The sequence below is a fragment of the Heptranchias perlo genome, chromosome 21 (assembly GCF_035084215.1).
Source record: "Heptranchias perlo isolate sHepPer1 chromosome 21, sHepPer1.hap1, whole genome shotgun sequence".
NCBI lineage: Eukaryota > Metazoa > Chordata > Chondrichthyes > Hexanchiformes > Hexanchidae > Heptranchias > Heptranchias perlo.
In genome coordinates this window covers 32,691,592-32,713,499 of record NC_090345.1, presented here as the reverse complement: position 1 = coordinate 32,713,499, position 21,908 = coordinate 32,691,592, and the positions used below count along the sequence as shown (strand labels likewise).

Here is a 21,908-nt window from a genome sequence, read left to right as displayed (position 1 = left end):
TACGTACAGTCCAGCAATAGCCAATCCTCTCTCGACATGAAGTTATTAGGAATTAAATCGGTGTAAATGCATGACAAGAACACTCCTCACATAAGTAACCTTCCCAGAATACAAAGACTAAATGTCAGAAATTTTTCGAAAAGAGTGCACCGCAGAAGAAAGTAATCAGTGGTCCTGAAAGTTCAGTCAGTTGCAAGATTTTCTTCCTTTTGCTCTCTTCTTTCGCCCACCCTCAGCACTGCTGAAGGGAACTCTTCAGAAAGGAGGTCTAACTCTTGAAACATGTCCAAGTCGAACTTACAAAATTACTTCTGATCTTGAACCCTAAATCCCGCAAATGAAATTAATTCTAAATGATATGGTAAGAACACAGGTTTCTAACCAGGTCCTAAAGCCTTTAAACTAAAACAAAACAAGAAAAAGAACTGAACCTCTTAAGCTGTGAAACTGAAGACAGTTTATGTACTTTCACACATGGGGTTGCTGTCAATCCCTGCCACCACCAGGTTACTTATTGCAACAAGGATGGGAACATTTGAAGATTGTATATTATTAACTATTTTCCCCCAACATGTTAGTAAACTAAAACATTTCATTTGCTCTGGAAAATTTAATATGAACATTATAAAACTAAAAGATTTGTATTTTTCCAGGATTTGATCTGGAAACAATGACAGAGAGTTTATTCTTTTACATAAAAGAAATAAATGTTATTGAGAGTGAAGCAGACAAAATATGTCAATAAATAAAAATAACACGGAACAACATTTTTGTAATGAATAGTGTCAAAACATACAAGTTAATTTGAGAGTAATAATGTAATATTCCTCATCAGAAACTTGGTTTTGTTACCTCTTAATACTTTATCCTAAGTTCCCTAACAGGACAAGATAGGAAATTAAGTAACTTGACTGGGCTTAGGCAATTAAAATAGAATGAATACTTACAGTCGCTTCAGTTCTGAAAGCCCATTGAGAGCTCCGGGCTCAATGTTGCTAATCAAGTTATTCTTCAAATCCCTAGAGAAACCAAAGGAGAATGAAAAATTAATTATAGGTTGATGAGCTGTTTTCATAAAGTAATGAGTGAAATATGGTGGTTTAAATTAAATTCTGTGTGTTTGTTTTCACTGCAGCAATGAAGAATTTGTTTTGTGCCTTCCTTACGTATTCAGAGAGATAAGAAAAAAAAACAAGTTTTCTTATAGAATTTAAAAATCTGAAAAATATCTCCCGTTATAAAGTTACAGTACAACAGCCAGTTTGATGTAGTTAATATTTGAGATAAGCATTTGGGTTTGGGATTCAGCTTTGGCAGTCAAAAAATTAGAATTTTTTTTAATTTGTTCATGGGATGTGGGCGTTGCTGGCAAGGCCAGCATTTATTGTCCTTCCTAATTGCCCTTGAGAAGGTGGTGGTGAGCCGCCTTCTTGAACCGCTGCTGTCCGTGTGGTGAAGGTTCTCCCACAGTGCTATTAGGTAGGGAGTTCCAGGATTTTGACCCAGCGATCATGAAGGAACGGCGATATATTTCCAAGTCGGGATGGTGTGTGACTTGGAGGGGAACGTGGAGAATGAAGGCAAAGCAATAAAAACAAAACTAAGGCAACAACGATACTCAACCACCTGATATTGTTACTGATGCTGGGCTAGCTGGGATTGAATGGGTGCTCACCTCCAGAGTGCCACGAACTTTTTGTGCAGTTCAGAAGGATGGAAGCACTATGGGACATTTTCCCACATTAAAAGCGCTATAGAAATGTAAGTTGTTTTGGATCAGGCACATCCTCCTCACTGAGGAGAGCCAAGAAGTACTAGTACATCTGCCATTAGACTCCTAGAGACTGGAAATATGCCCCTTAAGTATGATGTTCCTTCACAGCACCATAAAATAGCTCAACAACCTCTATAATGTTTTACTTTGAAAACTGGAAAAATAAACCATGCAAAGGAAACTGTTTCTTTGGGGAAAGGGGATTAAATCATTTGGTCCTGGAACAGCTCATTATCATTCCATTCCTGGTGTCACGGTATCACACAAAGGTGAAACATTGTTTTTTTTACAACATGAATGAGAATTTTGTGACTCTACTAATGTAACTACATTGCACATTTGTGAACCAAACATCAGCCTAAAACTTTACAGGGGTAATGATACCCCTTCAAAACTGCTTTATAATTTACTCCACTCTTGGGAATCTTTTACAATGTAATCATGCTTCTGTCAGTCATCAGTGATGAAGGTTTCCTTATTCACAGAATAAACACTTTTCACCTCCCTCTTTGTATGTCATTTATTACATTTAATTTCATACATGTGAGTTCCACTGGATTTCCTTATAAAATAACTGTAGAGTTTAAAAAGCATTCACATTTGTTAGATGACCTACTTGAAGTCAACACAGTAAAAAGCTTACAAAATTTATTTTTCAAACTGGAAAAGCATTAAGTTTAATCATTGAAGTGCTCAATAGCCATGAAATTATATTATAAAATAATCTGAACAATTAATGCATTCAATTTAAATAGCTCTCTGCTATTTTAACAGAATTGATAATACATTTACTTTGAACAAGTTAATACTTCCACTAAAATAGCAGAGAAGCATTTCAGGTAAACGTATTAGTTGTTGGTACCTATTATTGCAGTGTAATTTCAAGACAATTGGTTCCTTAATGTTAAATGTAAAGAATCTTACAACACCAGGTTATAGTCCAACGATTTTATTTTCCCTTAATGTTAAGCCATCTATACAATGTGTTAATTCGCATGTCTGTGTGCCTTTATATGTGTATTACTATCTAGGTGTCCTACTTCTTTTTCTGGCAAACTAAAGTCTGTAACATCTGAAACTATATGACTGGTTATAACAGTTTAATCCATCAACCAAATGACTAAATAAAGTCTGTTGCAGCTGGCGCAGTGAACGGTTACCGTGTGATATGATACTTATACAACCCCTGGACAGGAGCAGACATAACTGCAATGCAGCTGATTCCTCTCAGATAAATACCATGCAGCACGTAGTATCCCTTAAAAAATGTCTACTTATGACCACATTTCATTTGACAGTAACTGATTCTGGTTCATGACATTATCATAGTGTCATAGTAGGTACAGCACAGGAGGAAGCCATTCGGCCCATCGTGCCTGTGCCGGCTCTATGAAAGAGCTATCCAATTAGTCCCATTCCCCTGCACTTTCCCCATAGCCATGGACTAAATCCTATTAGAATTTTGAAATATCACAATTATGTACTCATCACATTTCATGACACAGATACAACTATGTGATACTCAAAGAACCCAAAGGATATCCGTCTCCTCTCCTTTCCCATTAATGTCACGTGATGTGTGTAGCCTATAGCTCAGGATAGGGTAGAGAAATTATTAATGTAATGCATGAGTTGGTACCACTGGAGTTTGAATACATTTGAAGGGGACACTAGATTTGCCCCAATACATTTGACACCACATTGCTGTACAATTTATCACAAATCTAAAAATTCCACTTACATTGTCCAACCGCAATCAGTCAAGGCTTTACTATGGCCTTAATGTATTCATAGATTTTTAAGCTATTGTTTCATCGCTGGAGGGAGGAAAGTAGCTCCTGAGCTACAAGAGTCCTTTATCTCCCAACTCCTCAGTAAAATTCCAATATGCAAAACAAGAGCTGTGAACCTGCATAGCACTGAAATTATGCAATTTTATTTTCCAGTGCAGAACAATGTTTTGTAGTGTTAAATGAAATGCCGCTTTGAAGGTCAAAGAACACCAAAAGCAGAGTGTGGGTGCCACTGCATTAAAAAGATCAGTTTTGACCTTTTTGTCTTAGAGCAAGTCAAATGCCAATATTATGCATACTGATCATGGTAAACAACTATCTTTTTTAAAAACAGTAAAACTTTGTGAATTGGGAAGAGTGTTATTTTCCTTTACTGACATCACAATCACCTGTTATATCCTTTTCTGAACAACAATGAAACATTGCCTCCATCACCAATATTCCCACAGTGCTCACCTCCTCAGTAATTACAGCAGGGCAGCCCTAATGGCATGAGTTGCCTATTGCATTTTTTTTTCATTTTAAAATCTTGGTATGTATTATATTAACTAAAAATAATGTGTGGATTGACTGTCATTTTATGTTGGAATTGTGCTAACATTCACAAACCATGGGAGCAGTGCTCTTATAGTTTATTATGTTAGTGGATCCCATCCACAGTATAAATTATTCTATATGATGCAGACACTACAAGTAGTTTTGGTTCTACATTTATTTAATTTTTTTCTGAAAACTGATCTGAAATAAGATGCTGCGTGGTTATAAAATTGAATTAAAAATTAGGAAACCACATAAAATATTGAATAAATTACATCTGTCTTCAACTGTATATCAAGATGAATATTTGATACTCAAGTAATGTTTGTACTGCATTATGAATACTACACATACATAACATTTCACATAGGTTTTCATGAATAAATCTGCGTAAATATGTATCTGGGAATATCTCAGTAGAATATGTACAAAGGTGAAGTTTTGTATGGGTATTACAACCTTAAAAAGACAGAGTTAGACGTACAATCAAGTCTGAAGTACTTGAAATGAAGTACTTTACATACCTGTCCTTGTGGTTTTCAATGGGAATATGAACTGAAGCTCAGTAACTAGGATTTTCACAACTAAAGCAATAAAATGAGCATAATCCAGTTGAAATTAAATTTGAATAGTGGAATTAGCCTTTGTTTACCTGTAATTGTAGATTCTGTTTATCTTTAAAATACTTGATCCTTTACAGCTGGGTAACTTTTCACTCAAAGGGCGACCACAGCATCAAAATATGCTTTGGCTCAAGCAAGCTTTCTTTTCAACATATAGAAATTATTTCCCATTTTAAAGTGTGCATTTGCAAATTCTCGCATTTTTTGAGATCTGTGGTATTTTTCAAGCACTTAAAACATGCTAAATGGCTCAGTGAATTTATTCAGTAAGTGGCAAAACCATAATGATCAGGAAGGTCTTAGGTTCAATCCCCAGTCTGAAGTGAGTAAGCTCATCTCAGCTGGGGTGATGGTACAATTGCTATAACTGGCTACAGAGCCTGTGGGAAAGCAAAAAACAGGGTTCATGGTTCCTGCTCCTGATCGTTCTCCAGCTAGAAGTTTAACTCGGAAAAACGGGCAGGTTGAGGGCGGGGGGCAGTAAAAATTTTAAAAATCTAAAACCCACCCACTTCCGGTTTTAATGGAGATGGGCAACCAACCCGCTCTTAGGAGGCGGGTTGGTCAGTGAAAGCTTTCAAGGAGGTTGTGGGCCTTCATTTTAACAGATTTTTGTTTCTAACCCCTGGGGGCCGGGATTCTCGGGCGTTCTACTTCACACCATGAGAGAGGAAGCAAGGCAGCCCAAAACAGCTGGTAAGTGCCTTTATAGCACAGCTTGTGGGCCCGGAGAAAGATTGCTTCCTCCAGGCCCAACAAGCCTACCTGCAGTGACCACCCCCCGTACCCCACCAATCTCCGATGCAGCCTCTTCCTTCCTCTTCTTAGAAACCGTCAAAAAAAAATAAAGGACGTCCTTACGTCAAAATCGTACTTCCGGGTTTCCCGTCAGGAATTCCACCCCCCCACCCCCTTCCCGGCTCCCCGATAAAATCGTGCCCGAAGTGTTTTTGTACAATAGTACTGCCAACAGTAACTTCTGACCTATAGTCCTAGAATTTAAATTGCACACCATATTAAATCTCTGCTGACAGTGTGCAAATGTTAAAGTTCCCTATCTCTCCGTGGAGATTTTTGACCCGCTTGATAAATATTCAGAACTGCATTGCTATCATTCTATACCCATTGCATCCTTGTCATATCACCATTTCCAGTGATTGTTCTTACGATGCATACAGCATCTACTTCCCAGCAGCTGCACAGATGCAGAAATAAACAAGAGGTTTGGGGACCTGCAATTTAGCTGTTCCTTAACCACTATTTGGTGTTTTGAACACCTAACATGTCCAAGGAAGAAAGGCACTCGTGTTTCTGGTGGTTGTTTGTTACAGGTTACACAAAATCTGGAATTTGCATGTATGAATGAGGAGGCTTATGCTTAGTTTTCATCCTTGTTACTCCAGTCATTCTTCTGTCCCACTGTGTTATGACATGAAGTTCAAAATTATAAACAGCTGAGAAAAACCTCCTTGTTAGGAGGTTTTTCTTAGCTGTTTATAATTTTGTGACAGTGTTACTCTGCCCTATTTAAAGAAATACATATTTCATTTTACTTACTAATATACCCCTTTATCAGTTGTTCAAATCATGTTACTATGTCATCGGAAAACTACAGTTTGCAACAGCATATTTTTAAATCACTGGTATAGTCTACTGCTTTTCCGTCCTACAGTGTATTTTGGGTAACATAGCACAAGCAATCTAACCTACAAAGATACCAAACATCTGTTTTACTAACGAGCCAAGTTTCTGTCAAACAGCTATAGCATAGACCACAGTGAAGTCATAACACAAACTGTATTATAGAAAGGAGAAGCAGTGGTGGTCCCTGCTGGTGAAAGTATGCAATGTTCGAAAATCGATTGCTTCCCAAGGTAAGAGCTTGTGGGACAGAACACTGGGGAGAGTATTTGCAAATAAACTACTGAAATTACCATTATTTTAAATGTAGTTGAGTCCCCCTTTAAATGATCTTGTTTTACATTTCACTGAACACACAAAAGTAGTCAGATATAGAATTTCTCCCAGACTGAAGAATTTCTCAAATTTAAATAGGTTTGTAGCAATAAAAGGAGTAATTGTTCCTGTTTCCATTCAGCATTCATACTTTAGTTGCTTACACAGATGGCCTGTATATTAATAGTTGCTTGCAATATTCCACTAAGGCACAACAAAGTTCATGTGAAAGAAAAAAAAACAAAATTATCACGATTAAGAGATTTTGCTGTTCACTTTAAGCACCTCATTTCTGAATTGCAGGCCTCGAGACAACAACTGCTCTCATGTCAGGCAGACATTGTAGTTCAGAGCTATATAAAGTGATAAGTATTTCACTGGTCATATGTCAAAATTAATTTGCAGTTTAAGCATCTTATTTTGCCTCCCGTGTTTTGTCTGAGAAATCTTTCACAGAAGCACCTGCCACAGCCCATCACACAATTGCAGTACTCTTCTAAAGATGAGAATAACAGGACTAATAGGCCACAGGCCACTGTTTGCCCATAATTCTGGCCTTGAACCAGGCAGAATAAAATTGCGCTACTTCAAATACAGTATTAATGTTTTGGTGGTCAAGAACTTGTCAGACTTTTGATCTAAATAAATTTACTTTTGTTGCAGTTGATGCAAAAGGAATGTTGCTATTTGGAACCAGACAACTACTACTTTATTCAAATACAATGAATAAACTGGTGCAGTGATCTATGCAACAAGGGATTTCACCCTCCCCTCATGATAAAAAGTGCATCATCATATAGGTACATAAATTATAACAACAACTTGCATTTATATAGCACCTTTAACGTAGTAAAACGTTCCAAGGTGCTTTACAGGAGCAATCAAACAAAATTTGACACTGAGCCACATAAGGAGGTATTAGGACTGGTGACCAAAAGCTTGGTCAAAGAGGTAGGTTTTAAGGAGCATCTTAAAGGAGAGAGAGGTAGATAGGAGAGAGAGGTAGAGAGGCGGAGAGGTTAAGGGAGGGAATTCCAGAGCTTAGGGCCTATGCAGCTGAAGGCACGGCCGCCAATGGTGGAGCGATTAAAATCAGGGATGTGCAAGAGGCAAGAATTGGAGGAGCGCAGCGATTTCGGAGGGTTGTTCAGCTGGAGGAGGTAACAGAGATAGGGAGGGGCGCATCCATGGAAGGGTTTGAAAACAAGGATGAGAATTTTAAAATCTAAGCGTTCCCGGACCGGGAGTCAATGTAGGTCAGCAAGCACAGGTGTGATGGGTGAACAGGACTTGGTGAGAGTTTGGATACGGGCAGCAGAGTTATGGATGAGCCAAGTTTATGGAGGGTGGAAGGTGGGAGATCGGCCAGGAGAGCACTGGAATAGTCAAGTCTAGAGGTAACACAGGCATGGATGAGGGAGACAACATTGTGTCTTCTTTATGAGGCAAATTTGGGGGGCAGATTTTTGTGCATTATTTGTGCATATTGTCCCTAAACTCAAGACTCCCAACACCCCATAATAATTCACCCAGTCACCCACTGACCTATAATTTAGTCTACATGTAAAATCATGAAAGTTGTGGTGTATTTTTCATCTTTATTATAATACTGAAATATGAGCTAGGAATACTTTCATGAAGCTCGGTCACTTAGAAAGAGCAAGTTACTTTCTCAGGGAAAAAAAATAATTGATAGGATTAGTGGTGTTGAATTTGCTTGTCTGTACATTTGACCACTTTTTTCAATAATCACATTAGCAAACATCAATCATCTTATGATATCCTTAATGTTAGTGGAGTAACAGAAGAAATGAGGTAAATATTGTGTCCCAAATGTTAGTTGCCGATTGGTTAAGAAATCTTTTGGAAAGTGACCTGGTCAGACTGGTGGGAGAGTGCCTGACCCCAAACAGAAGGAAGCAGGTTTGAATCCAGGAGCTTCCTGACACCAGACTCCAGCCACGACAATTTAAACCACGTATCTTAGAACAATGTGTGGGTGGATACTACATTTTAGGGAAAAGGAAAAACTGATAACTCAGTGCAATGGAGGCACATGCTTCCTCTTTTATATAATACATATTCATATACGAGCAGCACTGACAGCCATCTTTGGCCAGACCATCCCATCTTCCTGACTAAAGGATGCTGTGTGGTGATAAGTGGCTGTTGTGAGGAAATCACAAGATTACTAGATAATTACAGATGAGAATGACCATTCGCCCATTTAGTTCATCCATCCAGAGAACCCCTCAGTTCCCACATTGTAGCATCCAATTGTTCCATAAATTATTCCGGGGTTCTGACCTCCACTATTCTTTCTGGAATTCTATTCCACCATCCATTCCAACTATTGATCATGGTTTGTGTGAAGAACATGTTAATACAAGTCCCAGATTTTACATTTATTAGCTTGACCTAATCCTACTCTCACAATTTAGTTTAAAGGAATTTTCCAGATTAACCTTTTCCATAGCATGTACCATGTTACATACCTTGGCAAGATCACCTCTTGGACAACTCCTTTGAAGGGTGAAAAGCCAAGTCTCTTCCACCTTTCCTCATAACTTAGATCTTTGACACTAAGGATGAGCCCCGTGGCTCTCCCTTGTATTGCTTCTAGCACCAGAATGTCTCCCTTTGATCAATGTGTCCAGCTCTGGTCACTGAGATCTAACATTATACAGTTTGATCATTACTTTTTCTGGCCAGTATTCTACTGTATTGCCTACACAACTCAACATTCTATTGGCACTGTTAATTGCTGTCCTATATTGATTGGACATATTGGCCCCAATAATAACTGCGAGATGGGAAGGGAAGAATTGCAGCCAGGAATCTTGGAAGTACTGGTTTCCCGCAGGTCCTGCCGAATCTTTTCAACAGGTTTCCTGGCCGCAGCCAGCCAGATCAACAGTCTGGCCGGCAGTCAGGCGGAAAGGCAGCCAGTGACCGGAGTAGAGGTAAGTCCAACATTGGGTTGGGGGGGGGGGGAGGTTGGAGAGTCGGACATCGCAGTGTCATGGGGGAAGAGAGGGAGTCGGACATCGCAGGGGGCAGGGCGGAAATGAGTTGGACGTCGCAGGGCATGGGGCTGGCCCATCGCGAAGGTCCGGTCGCAGGGTGGGGGGGGGGTCGGCCGATCAAGGGGGGAAAATCGGCCGCTCGCGTGAGTCCAATCGTGTGGAGATATGCTTGGTGGGCGGGGGAGCACTCCCGCTCCTTCTGGCCCATAAGCAATGCTATGAAGGCACTTACCTGATGGATCCGGCCCTTCACACCTCCCTTCAGCTGTCGGGTTTCCTGAGGCCACCCCAACCTGCCTCCGTAAAAACCAGAAGTGGGCGGGTTGGAGATGGGTTGCCCTTTTTTTTTATTTTCAACCCCCCACCTGCCCTTCAGGATTAAAATTACCCCCATTGAATCCATTAAGACTCCGGAGGCTAGATTTAACCTCCAGGGCGATTTCGCTGCTGGAGGTTGGTTGGATCAGGGCAGGACTTCCATCTGCTGTTCCAAACACACCATGACCCCAACCCAGTTTCCTGTATTGAAGCTCATTAATAATGTAGGTATCGTGGCTGCATGGAGGGAGCCTGCCACTGCCAGCACTGGAAAAGGAAGAGGCAGAAGCGCCCTTAAGGTTCTTTACAAAAATGTAAGAACATTTCTGACTGAGCCATGAGCTCTTCTGGACAAGATATGGGGGCAGAAGGAGGGGGGAGAGGGCTCCACGAATAACCCCTCTCCCTCAAACAGGACATTCATCAGGCTTCTTGCTGCTGCTCTATCATATTCTGACACCTTCTTCCCTTGGTAGCTGGGATTGATGATACTTCAGCAAGGACACAAGAAAATCAGGCAGTTTCCAAGGCCCCGCCTCCCCACCATTGTTTAAATGTGTCTGAGCAGTCAAAGTATGTGCCGGGGGTGGAGGGGAGCCAAGGAAAATGTCATGGTAGTTTCAAGGGTGGGATTTGAGAGTAGTCTCCCAAATTTTTCTCCTTCCTCTGCCACCATACCAGCAGAAAATCTAGGCCCCAGTCTCTTTTGACTTCATCCTTCACACAATAACAACTTGCATTTACATAGCACCTTTAACATAGAAAAACGACCCAAGGCACTTCACAGACGTAAACAGACAAAAATCAACACCCAGCCAAGGGAGGCGATATTAGGAGGGAGATGAAAAGATTTGTCAAAGAAGTGGAATTTAAGGAGGGTCTTAAAGGAGGAGAGGGAGGTGGAGAGGTTTAGGGAGGCGGAGAGGTTTAGGGAGGCAATTCCAGAGCTTAAGCCTAGACAGCTGAAGACACAGCCGCCAATGGTGGAGTGATGGGATTTTGGGATGTACGAGAAGCCAGAGGTAGAGGAACGCAGATTTTCTCGAGGGGTTGTAGGGCTGCAGTAGGTTAGAGAGAAGCCATGGAACTCGAGGATAAGAATTTTAAATTTGAGGTGTCAGGAGACCAGAAGCCAATGAGCACACGAGTGATGGGTGCGTGGGACTTGGTGCAGGATAGAATATGAGCAGTAGAGTTTTGGACGAGCTGAAGTTTATGGAGGGTGAGGATAGGAGACTGGCCAGGAGATCTTTGGACTAGTCGGGTCTGGAGGTGCCAAAGGCATCGATGAGAGTGCTGGCAGCAGAACAGTTAAGGCAGGGGCAGAGACGGGTGATGTTATGGAGATGGAAGTAGACAATCTTTATGACGGAGAGGATATGGGGTTGGAAATTCAGCTCGAGGTCAAATTGGACGCCAAGGCTGCGAACAGTCTGCTTCAACTGGGGAGAGTGGCAGGGGAGAGGGATGTAATTATTGGCAAGGGTATAGAGTTTGTGGTGGGGGCTGAAGACGATGGCTTCGGTCTTCCCAATGTTTAACTGCAGGAAATGACCGGTTCATCTATTTTGGTGATGTTGGTTGAAGGATAAGTGTTAGCCAGGACACTGGAAGAATGCTCCTGCTCTTCTTGGAATTGTGCCACCTGAAGAGACAAATGGGCTTTGGTTTTATATCTCTTCTAAAAGACAGGAAATTGGGGATAAAACAGGATTAAAAGAACACCACAAACTGGGAAGTGCAGTAGCTGTAGTGGTAGTACTTTGGAGTGCTTGAACATTTCTGAAGCAACAGGACCACATGAAATAGATTCAAGATAGAAAATTGAAGTAGAGAGGGGAAGGAGAAGGGGAAGCTATTGCCAAATTTATTTGCAGCTCATTAAATACAAAGGCACAACCAGGATTTTGGAAAATATCTTAAAAATTGTAAGTCTGTTAATAGTGAAAATTTATCCTATAAAGTAGAATTAGCAAAAATACAGGCAATAATTCCAAACTAATTTGGGTTTAGGAAAGGTAGGTCACGCAAAGCAAATTCATCAGAATACTTTGAGGATGCAACAGAATTTGTGAGGTAGATGTTATACTTTTGGACCTTCAGACATTTCACAAGGTACCTCACAAGAGATGTATGACTAAGGTGAAAACACTTGGAATAAACAATTCTAAATCAGCTTATAAATTGGATAAATCATCAGAAACAAAGGGTAGTGAACATGGACAGCTGTAACTGGTAAAGTGCCCCGGAATCAGTTATAGGAGTTTTGTTTTTAATTATAAAGGTGTCTGATGAAGATACTAAAAGTAGAAAGGCATACCATTCAAAGAGATCTGGAGACTCAGCAACTGGGTAGATGGGCAGCAAATTTAAATTAACATGGAGAAGTGTAAATATTTGATGGTACTGAAAGTAGCAAAATGATACAACTTGAAAGGTATAGGTAACATTAAGTACGCCAAGATAGGAAAAAATAGAATAGCTGACCAAACACTGTAGCAGTTACAAAGGCAAGTGCAGTGTTGGGGTATATAAGCTCAGAAAGTGATTGAACACTATAAATCATTAGTGTGACCACAAATAACTGTTGTGTAACTGCTGTGATGATGGCAGAATGTATAAATGCAGAGATTAGACAAGCATATGGCAAAGGCAGAGTGGTTTTAATGGGGAATTTTAACTTTCATATTGATTGGGATAAGCAGATGAGCTCATGTCAGAAAGGTAGCAAAGTCCTTGAATGTGTTCAGGACAGCTTTCTGCAACAATATGTCCTAAAACCATATTAGATCTAATAATGAGTAATGAACCAGATTTAGTTAACAGCCTAACAGTGCGTGAACATTTATCTAATAGCGATCATAACATGATCGAGTTCAATGTTGTGTTTGAAAGGGAGAAATCCACATCAGCTACTAAGATTCTAAATTTAGGTAAGGAAGACTTCAACGGGACACGACAGAGACAGTCCACAGTAAACTGGGCCAACCTGTTAATAGATAAAATGACAGAAGATCAGTGGGAGCTGTTCAAAAAAGAATTTAACGTGATACAGAACCAGTTTATACTCCTAAAGGGAGAGAGTTCCACTTGCCAAAAAAAAACAGCCATGGACGACGAAATTGTCCTAAGGGACAACATAAAACTAAAAGAAAATGCATACAAAAATGCAAAAAATAGCACAGATCCTGGCGACTGAGAGAGATACAAAGAACAGCAAAGGGTGACAAAACAGATAGTAAGAGCCACAAAAAGGGAGTATGAAAAGAAACTTGTAAGGGATATCAAAATCAACACAAAAATTTTTTTACAATTATATTAAGAAAAAGAGGGTGGTCAAGAGCAATGTGGGCCCTTAAAAACTGATAATGGTGATATTGTAAATGAAAATAAAGAAATGGCAGACATGTTAAATAATTACATTGCGTCAGTATTTACAGTAGAGGGAGAGGACAACACGCCGGACGCCCCAAGGAAACTAATTTTGAATCAGGGACGAGGACTCACCATAATTAAAGCAAATTAATAGTAATGAAGAAAATAATGGCACTAATGACAAATCCCCAGGACCAGATGGTTTCACATAATCATAGAATGGTTACAGCCAGAAGGAGGCCATTCGGCCCCTTGAGCCAATGCCAGCTCTCTGCAAGAGCAATCCAGTTAGGCCCACTCCCCCGCCCTTTTCCCGTAGCCTTGCAAATGTTTTCCCTTCAAGTACTTATCCAATTCCCCTTTGAAAGCCATGACTGAATCTCCCTCCATCACCCTTTCAGGCAGTGCATTCCAGATCATATCCACTCGCTGCGTGAAAAAGTTTTATCTCATGTCGCCTTTGGTTCTTTTGCTAATCACCTTAAATCTGTGGTTCTTGACCCATGAATGGGAACAGTTTCTCTCTATCTACTCTGTCTAGGCCCCTCATGATTTTGAACACCTCTATGTCACCTCTTCAACCTACTCTGCTCTAAAGAGAACAACCCAGCTTCTCCAGTCTATCCATGTAACTGAAGTCCTTCATCCCTGGAACCATTATAGTAAATCTTTTCTGCACCCTTTAGAAGGCCTTCACATCCTTCCTAAGGTGTTGTGCCCAGAATTGGACACAATACACCAGCTGTGGCCGAACCAGGTTTTATAAAGGTTCATCGTAACTTCCTTGCTTTTGTACTCTATGCCTCTATTTATAAAGCCCAGGATCCCGTATGCTTTTTTAACCGCTTTCTCAACCTGCCCTGCCACCTTCAATGATTTGTGCACATATACCCCCAGGTCTCCCTGTTCCTGCACCCCCTTTAGAATTGCACCCTTTAGTTTATATTGCCTCTCCTTGTACTTCCTACCAAAATGTATCACTTTGCACTTTTCTGTGTTAAATTTCATCTGCCATATGTCCACCCATTCCACCAGCCTGTCTATGTCCCCTTGAAGTCTATCACTATCCTCCTCACTGTTCACTACACTTCCAAGTTTTGCATCAACTGCAAATTTTAAAATTGTACCCTATACACCCAAGTCCACATCATTAATATATATCAAATAAGCAGTTATCCTACTACGGACTCCTGGAGAATACCACTGTATACCTTCCTCCAGTCCAACTGTTCACCACTACTCTCTGTTTCCTGTCACTTAGCCAATTTTGTATCCATGCTGCCACTGCTCCTTTTAGTCCATGGGCTTCAACTCTGCTGACAAGCCGATTACGTGGCACTTTATCAAACGCCTTTTGGAAGTCCATATACACATCAACCGCATTGCCCTAATCAACACTCTCTGTAACTTCATCAAAAAACTCAATCAAGTTAGTTAAACAAGATTTGCCTTTAACAAATTCGTGCTGGCTTTCCTTAATTAATTCACACTTGTCCAAGTGACTGTTAATTTTGTTCCGGATTATCATTTCTGGAAGTTTCCCCACCACCGAGGGTCTAGACAGAGTAGATAGAGAGAAACTGTTCCCTGTAGGTATTGGGTTTATCCTTACACCCTTTTTTGAACAAGGGTGATACATTTGCAATTCTCCAGTCCTCTGGCACCACCCCCATATCTAAGGATGATTGGAAGGTTATGGCCAGTACTTCCCCAATTTCTACCCTTACTTCCCTTCCCTCAGCAACCTTGGATGCATCTCATCTGGACCTGGTGACTTGATTGATTGGTACCCCATCCATCATCCTAAACATTCACTCCCTTCACCTCAGCTGCACTGTGGCTGCAGTGTGTACCATCCACAGGATGCACTATAGCAAATCGCTAAGGCTTCTTCGACAGCACCTCCCAAACCCGTGATCTCTACCACCTAGAAGGAAAAGGACAGCAGGCACATGGGAACAACACCACCTGCATGTTCCCCTCCAAGTCACACACCATCCCAACTTGGAAATACATTGCCATTCCTTCATTGTCGCTGGGTCAAAATTGTGGAACTCCACACCTAATAAAACTGTGCAAGAACCTTCACCACATGGACTGCAGCGGTTCAAGGCGGCGGCTCACCTCCACCTTCTCAAGGGCAATTAGGGATGAGCAATAAATGCTGGCCTTGCCAGCGATGACCACATCCCATGAACGAATAGAAAAAAAAACTTAGCTACTTTAAGAACAGCCAGCCTTTCTAGTACCTCGTCTTTATCAATTTTTAGCCCATCCAGTATCTCATCTACCTCCTCTTTTACTGTGACTTTGGCAACGTCTTCTTCCTTGGTAAAGACACATGCAAAGTACTCATTTAGTACCTCAGCCATGCCCTCTGCCTCCATGCATTGGTCTCCTTTTTGGTCCCTAATTGGCCCCACCCCTCCTCTTACTACCTGTTTACTATTTATGTGCCTATAGAAGACTTTTGGATTCCCTTTTATGTTAGTTGCCAGTCTATTCTCATACTTTCTCTTTGCCCCTCTTATTTCCTTTTTCACTTCCCCTCTGTACTTTCTATATTCAGCTTGGTTCTCATTTGTATTATCAACCTGACATCTGTCATGCACCCCCTTTCTATGCTTCATCTTACTCTCTCATCTTTCGTCATCCAGGGAGCTCCGGCTTTATTTGCCCTACCTTTCCCCCTCGGGGAATGTACTTGGACTGTAACCAAACCATCTCCTCTTTAAAGGCCACCCATTGTTCGATTACAGCTTTGCCTGCCAATCTTTGATTCCAATTTACACGGGCCAGATCCATTCTCAACCCACTGAAATTGGCCCTCCTCCAATTAAGTATTTTTATTCTGGAGTGCTCCTTGTCCTTTTCCATAGCTAATCTAAACCTTCTGATACTACGATCACTGTTCCCTAAATGCTCCCCTACTGACACTTGCTCCACTTGACCCACCTCATTCCTCAGAACCAGATCCACCAATGCCTCCTTCCTCGTTGGGCCAGAAATGTACTGATGAAGAAAGCTTCCCTGAACATACTTCAGAAACTCTTCCCCCTTTCTGCCATTTACACTATTACTATCCCAATCTATATTAAGATAATTGAAGTCCCCCATTATCACTACTTTTTGGCTCTTGCACCTCTCTTTAATCTCCCTGCAAATTTGCTCCTCTATATCCTTCCCACTAGTTGGTGGCCTATAGAATACATCCAGTAATGTAATGGCACCTCTATTGTTTCTTAACTCTAATCAAATAGATTCTGTCCTTGATCCCTCAAGGACATCCTCTCTCTCCAGCACTGCAATATTCTCCTTAATCAATACTGCCACCGCCACCCCCCCCCCCCCCCACTTCTTTCTTTCCTTCCCTATCTTTCCTGAACACCTTGTATCCAGGAATATTTGAACCCAATCCTTCCCTTTTTTGAGCCAGGTCTCCGTTATCGCCAAAACATCATATTCCCATGTGGCTATTTGCGCCTGCAGCTCACCAACCTTATTTACCACGCTTCATGTGTTTACACACGTGCACTGTAAACATATCTTAGACCTTTTTGTATTCTCTCTTAGTCTGATCCTGCCTAATACCGTATTATTTCTTACTCTAGTGCTATCTGTCTCTCCCAATCCTTTATGCACCTTGTTTCTCCTTTCCAATGCTATATCCCAAAGTTTTAAAGGAAGTAGCTGAGAACATTGCAGAAGCCCTAACTATAATCTTCCAAAATTCTCTTGATTCAGGAACCGTTCCTTTAGATTGGAAAATTGCACGTCACTCCGCTATTTAAGAAAGATGAGTGAGGGAAACCAAGACCAGTTAGCCTAACATCTGTTGTCAGGAAATTACTAGAGTCTATAATTAAGGATAGAGTGACTGAACACTTTGAAAATTTTCAGCTGATCAGAGAGAGCCAGCATGGATTTGTAAAGGGTAGGTCATGCCTGATGAACCAGATTGAATTTTTTGAAGAAGTGAGTAAAGTGGTGGACAGGGGAATGTCCATGGATGTTGTTTATATGGACTTCCAGAAGGCATTTGATGAAATCCCTCATAAGAGATTGTTAGCTAAAGTCGAAGCTCATGGAATTAAGAGCAAATTATTGACCTAGTTAGGAAATTGGCTGAGCAGCAAGAGACAGAAAGTAGGGATAATGGGCAGGTACTCAAATTGGCAGGATGTGACTAGTGGTGTCCCACAGGGATTTGTGTTGGGGCCTCAACTATTCACTGTATTTATTAACAACTTAGATGACAGGATAGAGAGCGATATATCCAAGTTTGTCGATGACACAAAGGTAGGCAGCATTATGAGCAGTGTAGACGTAAGCAGAAAATTAAAGAGAGATATTAATAAAGTAAGTTAATGGGCAAAACTGTAGCAAATGGATTTCAATGTGGGCAAGTGTGAGGTCATCCACTTTGGACCTGAAAAGGATAGATCAGAGTACTTTCTAAATGGTGAAAAGCTCGAAACAGTGGAGGTCCAAAGAGACTTCGGGGTCCATGTACATAGATCATTAAAATGTCATGGACAGGTACAGAAAATAATCAAAAGGCTAATGGAATGCTGGTCTTTATATTTAGAGGACTAGAATACAAGGGGGTAGAAGTTATGCTACAGCTATACAAAGCTCTGGTTAGACTACATCTGGAGTACTGTGTTCAGTTCTGGGCACCACACCTTAGGAAAGATATATTGGCCTTGGGAGGTAGTACAGGATAGATTTACGAGAATATTACCTGGACTCCAAGGGTTAAGTTATGAGGAGAGATTACACAAACTTGGGTTGTATTCGCTGGAATTTAGAAGATGAGGGAGTGATTGATTGAAGTTTTCAAGATATTAAGAGGAACTGATAGGTTAGATAGAGAGAAACTATTTCCACTGGTTGGGGAGTCTAGGACTCGGGGACATAGCCTAAAAATTAGAGCCAGGATTTTCAGGAATGAAGTTAGGAAACACTTCTACACAGAAAGGGAGCTCTCTTCCGCAAACGGCAGTTGATACTAGCACAATTGTTAATTTTAAATCTGAGATTGATAGATATTTGTTAACCAAAGGGATGTAGGGCTAAGTCACAGATCAGCCATGATCTCAATGAATGGCGGAACAGGCTAGAAGGGCTAAATGGCCCTGTTCCGATTTACAGTCATGGGCACCATATTTTCAAAAAGATAGAGGCAGCAGATAAACAAAATGAGACAGATTTTAGATTAGCTACAAAGTGTCAGCTGTAGCTCAGTGCTAGCAATCTTGCCTCTGAGTCAGGCAGTTGTGGGTTCAAGTCCTACTCCAGAGACTTGAGCACATAATCTAGGCTGACACTCCAATGCAGTACTGTGGGAGTGCTGAACTATCGGAGGTATCGTCTTTCGAACGAGATGTTAAACTGAGGCCCCATCTGCCCTCTCAGGTGGACATAAAAGATCCCACGGCTCTATTCGAAATGCAGGGGGATTCTCCCGATGTCCTGGCCAACATTTTTCCCTCAACCAGCACCTTAAACAGATAATCTGGCCATTTATTTCATTGCTGTTTGTTGGAGCTTGCTGTGCGCAATTTGGCTGCCAAGTTACCTACATTACAACAGTGAGCACACTTCAAAAGTACTTCATTGACGTTGGGTCGTCCTGAGATCATGAAAGGCCCTATATAAATGCAAGCCTCCCTTTTTTGTTTCTTTTTACAAGGAGAGAGTAAGGAAGCCAAATATAACCTCATTAAACAAGGACGTTATTCACAATGGAGAATCGTGAGGTCAGTCCCTCCCAGCTGTAGCACACATTCCATCAGTCAATTGAACAACATATCCTGCCCTGCAGACTGAAAGAGGAAGCCTGACAGTAAGAGGCAACAGTGAACATGGCCTACAAGGAAACATACAGAATATCAGTCCTTTCCTGAGTTTCCTACATGATTGCCATATCCTAGAAAAACCAAGTCTGCCACTGAATCTTCCGGGCATGACAGTGTTTTAGTGGGTCACCTAACTGTCACACCTTGGACAAACACATCAATTATTGAGTCTCCTGAATAAGCAAATCTATTAGTAAGATCCTAGAATGCAAATCCTGGCACAAGTCAATAATTAATGCATCTCCTGCATTGGACAATTATTTCTGCCATTAACAACTTGAAGAATTTTGAAAACAATGGTGTGGTGATTTCAGACCATAATGTTTAATGAGTTTTCTGCCTAAATATAGATTTATGGCTGCTGAGTAACTAATATTGTGATCATCAAGTTCTAAAAAAAAATCTTTGGTTATGTTGACTATTGGTCTTACAACAGTGTCTACATATACCAATCTCAGGGTCTGGAGTCTGCATGTCAGCTCCAAATATTTAGGCAGTTCTTGCAGAATGCATAAATCAAAAAAGTTCAAAATTGGTACTTTGTTTTTATTTGGAATCATTCAAGGCTTTTACCCAGCAGAAAGGGAAAAAAAAAATCAAAGCTTCCCCTCCGAAATTTAATTAAGAATGGAGTGACTATTGGAGACCGTGCGAACTGCACAATATCTGATGATTTGTGCACTCTGCAACAACAATAATCTAACACACATTTATAGCCTGAAATCACTAAACAATCTTCTTGCTTTTTAAACAGTGCTCAGCAAAATAATTTTCAGATAGATTAGTTTTCTCATTACTTCCTGGTGCTTTACGAAGGTGGAAATGAAGGAAGGCAATTAACAGTCACTGTTGTTTTTAAAGGACTAATAGCAGCATTCTGAAAGATCTGAGTGAATATTACAATAAAGGACTTTCAGGTAGTGCATGAAATAAGAAATCAATTTGGCCAGACACTGCAGCTGTGTTCCATGTATTGCACATTTATTACGAGCAGTCAGCACCATCTTTCAAAGTTTCCCATTAAAGCAGAGCTGTAACAGGCACAATCTCTTTGTAAAAGATGCAAGCTTGTAATATCATTGAAGTCTGTAAGACAGGCTATGCAGCATCTGTTTCATTTTCAGTGCTCTTAGACCTTGGGGCACTCCTTGTATCCTTCTGGTGTACAACGCGGAAACTTTGGAGAGATATATTCTAATGACAGTGACTTAGGTGTCTTTTCAGATGTTCTTAGACTTTTATGAGATGATTGTGTGGAGGATCTTACAATTTAGTAAGATACCCTTCCAGCTTTGTTTCCTGGCTGTCTATAGCACTTGAATGTTGAATCTCTGATGCTTTAAGTTTCCAATCTCTCCACTCCTTCCAAATTTTCTGATCATACTGAGGAAGAAGAGGATAACAAAGAGTTCCTTTTCTTCCTCAGCGCAATGAGTTCCTTTTCTTCCTCAGTATGAAAATGAGTTCCTCTTTTAAAGACTGTGCCATGTTTTTAGATAAGGATGAACCAGCTGTATCAATGGAACGTAACATTTTTAATGTAAATGTTTATAACACAAAAGGCACCAAACAATTTTGCTACTTCAAAACATTTTTCATTTGGCTTGCACTTCTTCAATCTTGGTCTGCCTCTCCAGAACTTTATAATGAGGCGCATTTTAATTTTTGGCTTTTTTATGATCATTCAGATGTTTGACATTCTTTAGCATGCCTGGTAACTGGATCCTTTTTTAAAAATTTTTTTGGATTGGATCAGCCCAGGTATTCAGAATATTCTTTTCCTACTAGAGCACAATTAGCTACACTTCTTCACAAAGGCCCTGGTCGGATCACTTCTCACCCTTAAGCTGATTGGACAATTCCATTGCACATGCCATTGGCTGGTATAGCTTACTGTAGGTTGCTGTAAATAACCATGTGTTAATATACAAAATATATAAATACAAACCAGGCATAACATCATTATTGGAGCTTTGCTCAGTCTGCAAGAGTCCCCAAAGCTCAACTACTAAACCAATAATTACTAAATGCTGTGAAGATGTTTTTCTATTAATAACTCAATGCCAACCAGATGCTAGAGCCATATAGAAAAGGTATCTATATAATGGGTGATAGTCATACAAACTATTTTATGTCTAAAACACTTGACTAATTGATATAAAGAATAATTTGTAAATGGTCAAGACAATCTTAAGTCAATCTCTGGCAATCCTGATTTGGCACAAAAGAATTCTGAGAACAGCATACAGAAAGATGATGTGTGCTCAAAACATAGTGAAATTGGAGAACAAGAATTATTCATTGGTTTCTCCTTTCAATTTCCTGAATTTTCTGACTGCAGACATAAAGCATTTAGAAATGCTCTTCATAAAATACTTGCAGAACAAATAGAATACACAAATGCCCCTGCTAGGTCATCATTCTTTTGAAAATTGGCCATTGATCCTCTAGAAATAAATATACTCAAATAGACCCTGATATGTATCAGTTCAGTTATAAAATCTTTTCTGTTGAAGAAAATTTCATTTGCTCACAGGACTGTTTTTAAAAGATTTTATTTATTACCAAACTGCTACCATGTTAATGCCTAATGTTTATGGGTAATTCAGTCAACCAACAAATAGAAGTATTGTCATTGTTGTAGC

At 40.4% G+C, this 21,908-nt stretch overlaps 1 protein-coding gene across 1 annotated transcript in view; it reads right to left on the bottom strand.

Moving 5' to 3' along the window:
* LOC137340110 (adhesion G protein-coupled receptor A1) overlaps positions 1–21,908 on the bottom strand; it is a 387,365-nt gene that overhangs the window by 218,102 nt on the left and 147,355 nt on the right. Inside the window, exon 3 of the mRNA XM_068002423.1 lies at positions 948–1,019. Within this exon, the coding sequence (XP_067858524.1) occupies positions 948–1,019 (72 nt within the window). The remainder of the gene's footprint in view (positions 1–947; positions 1,020–21,908) is intronic.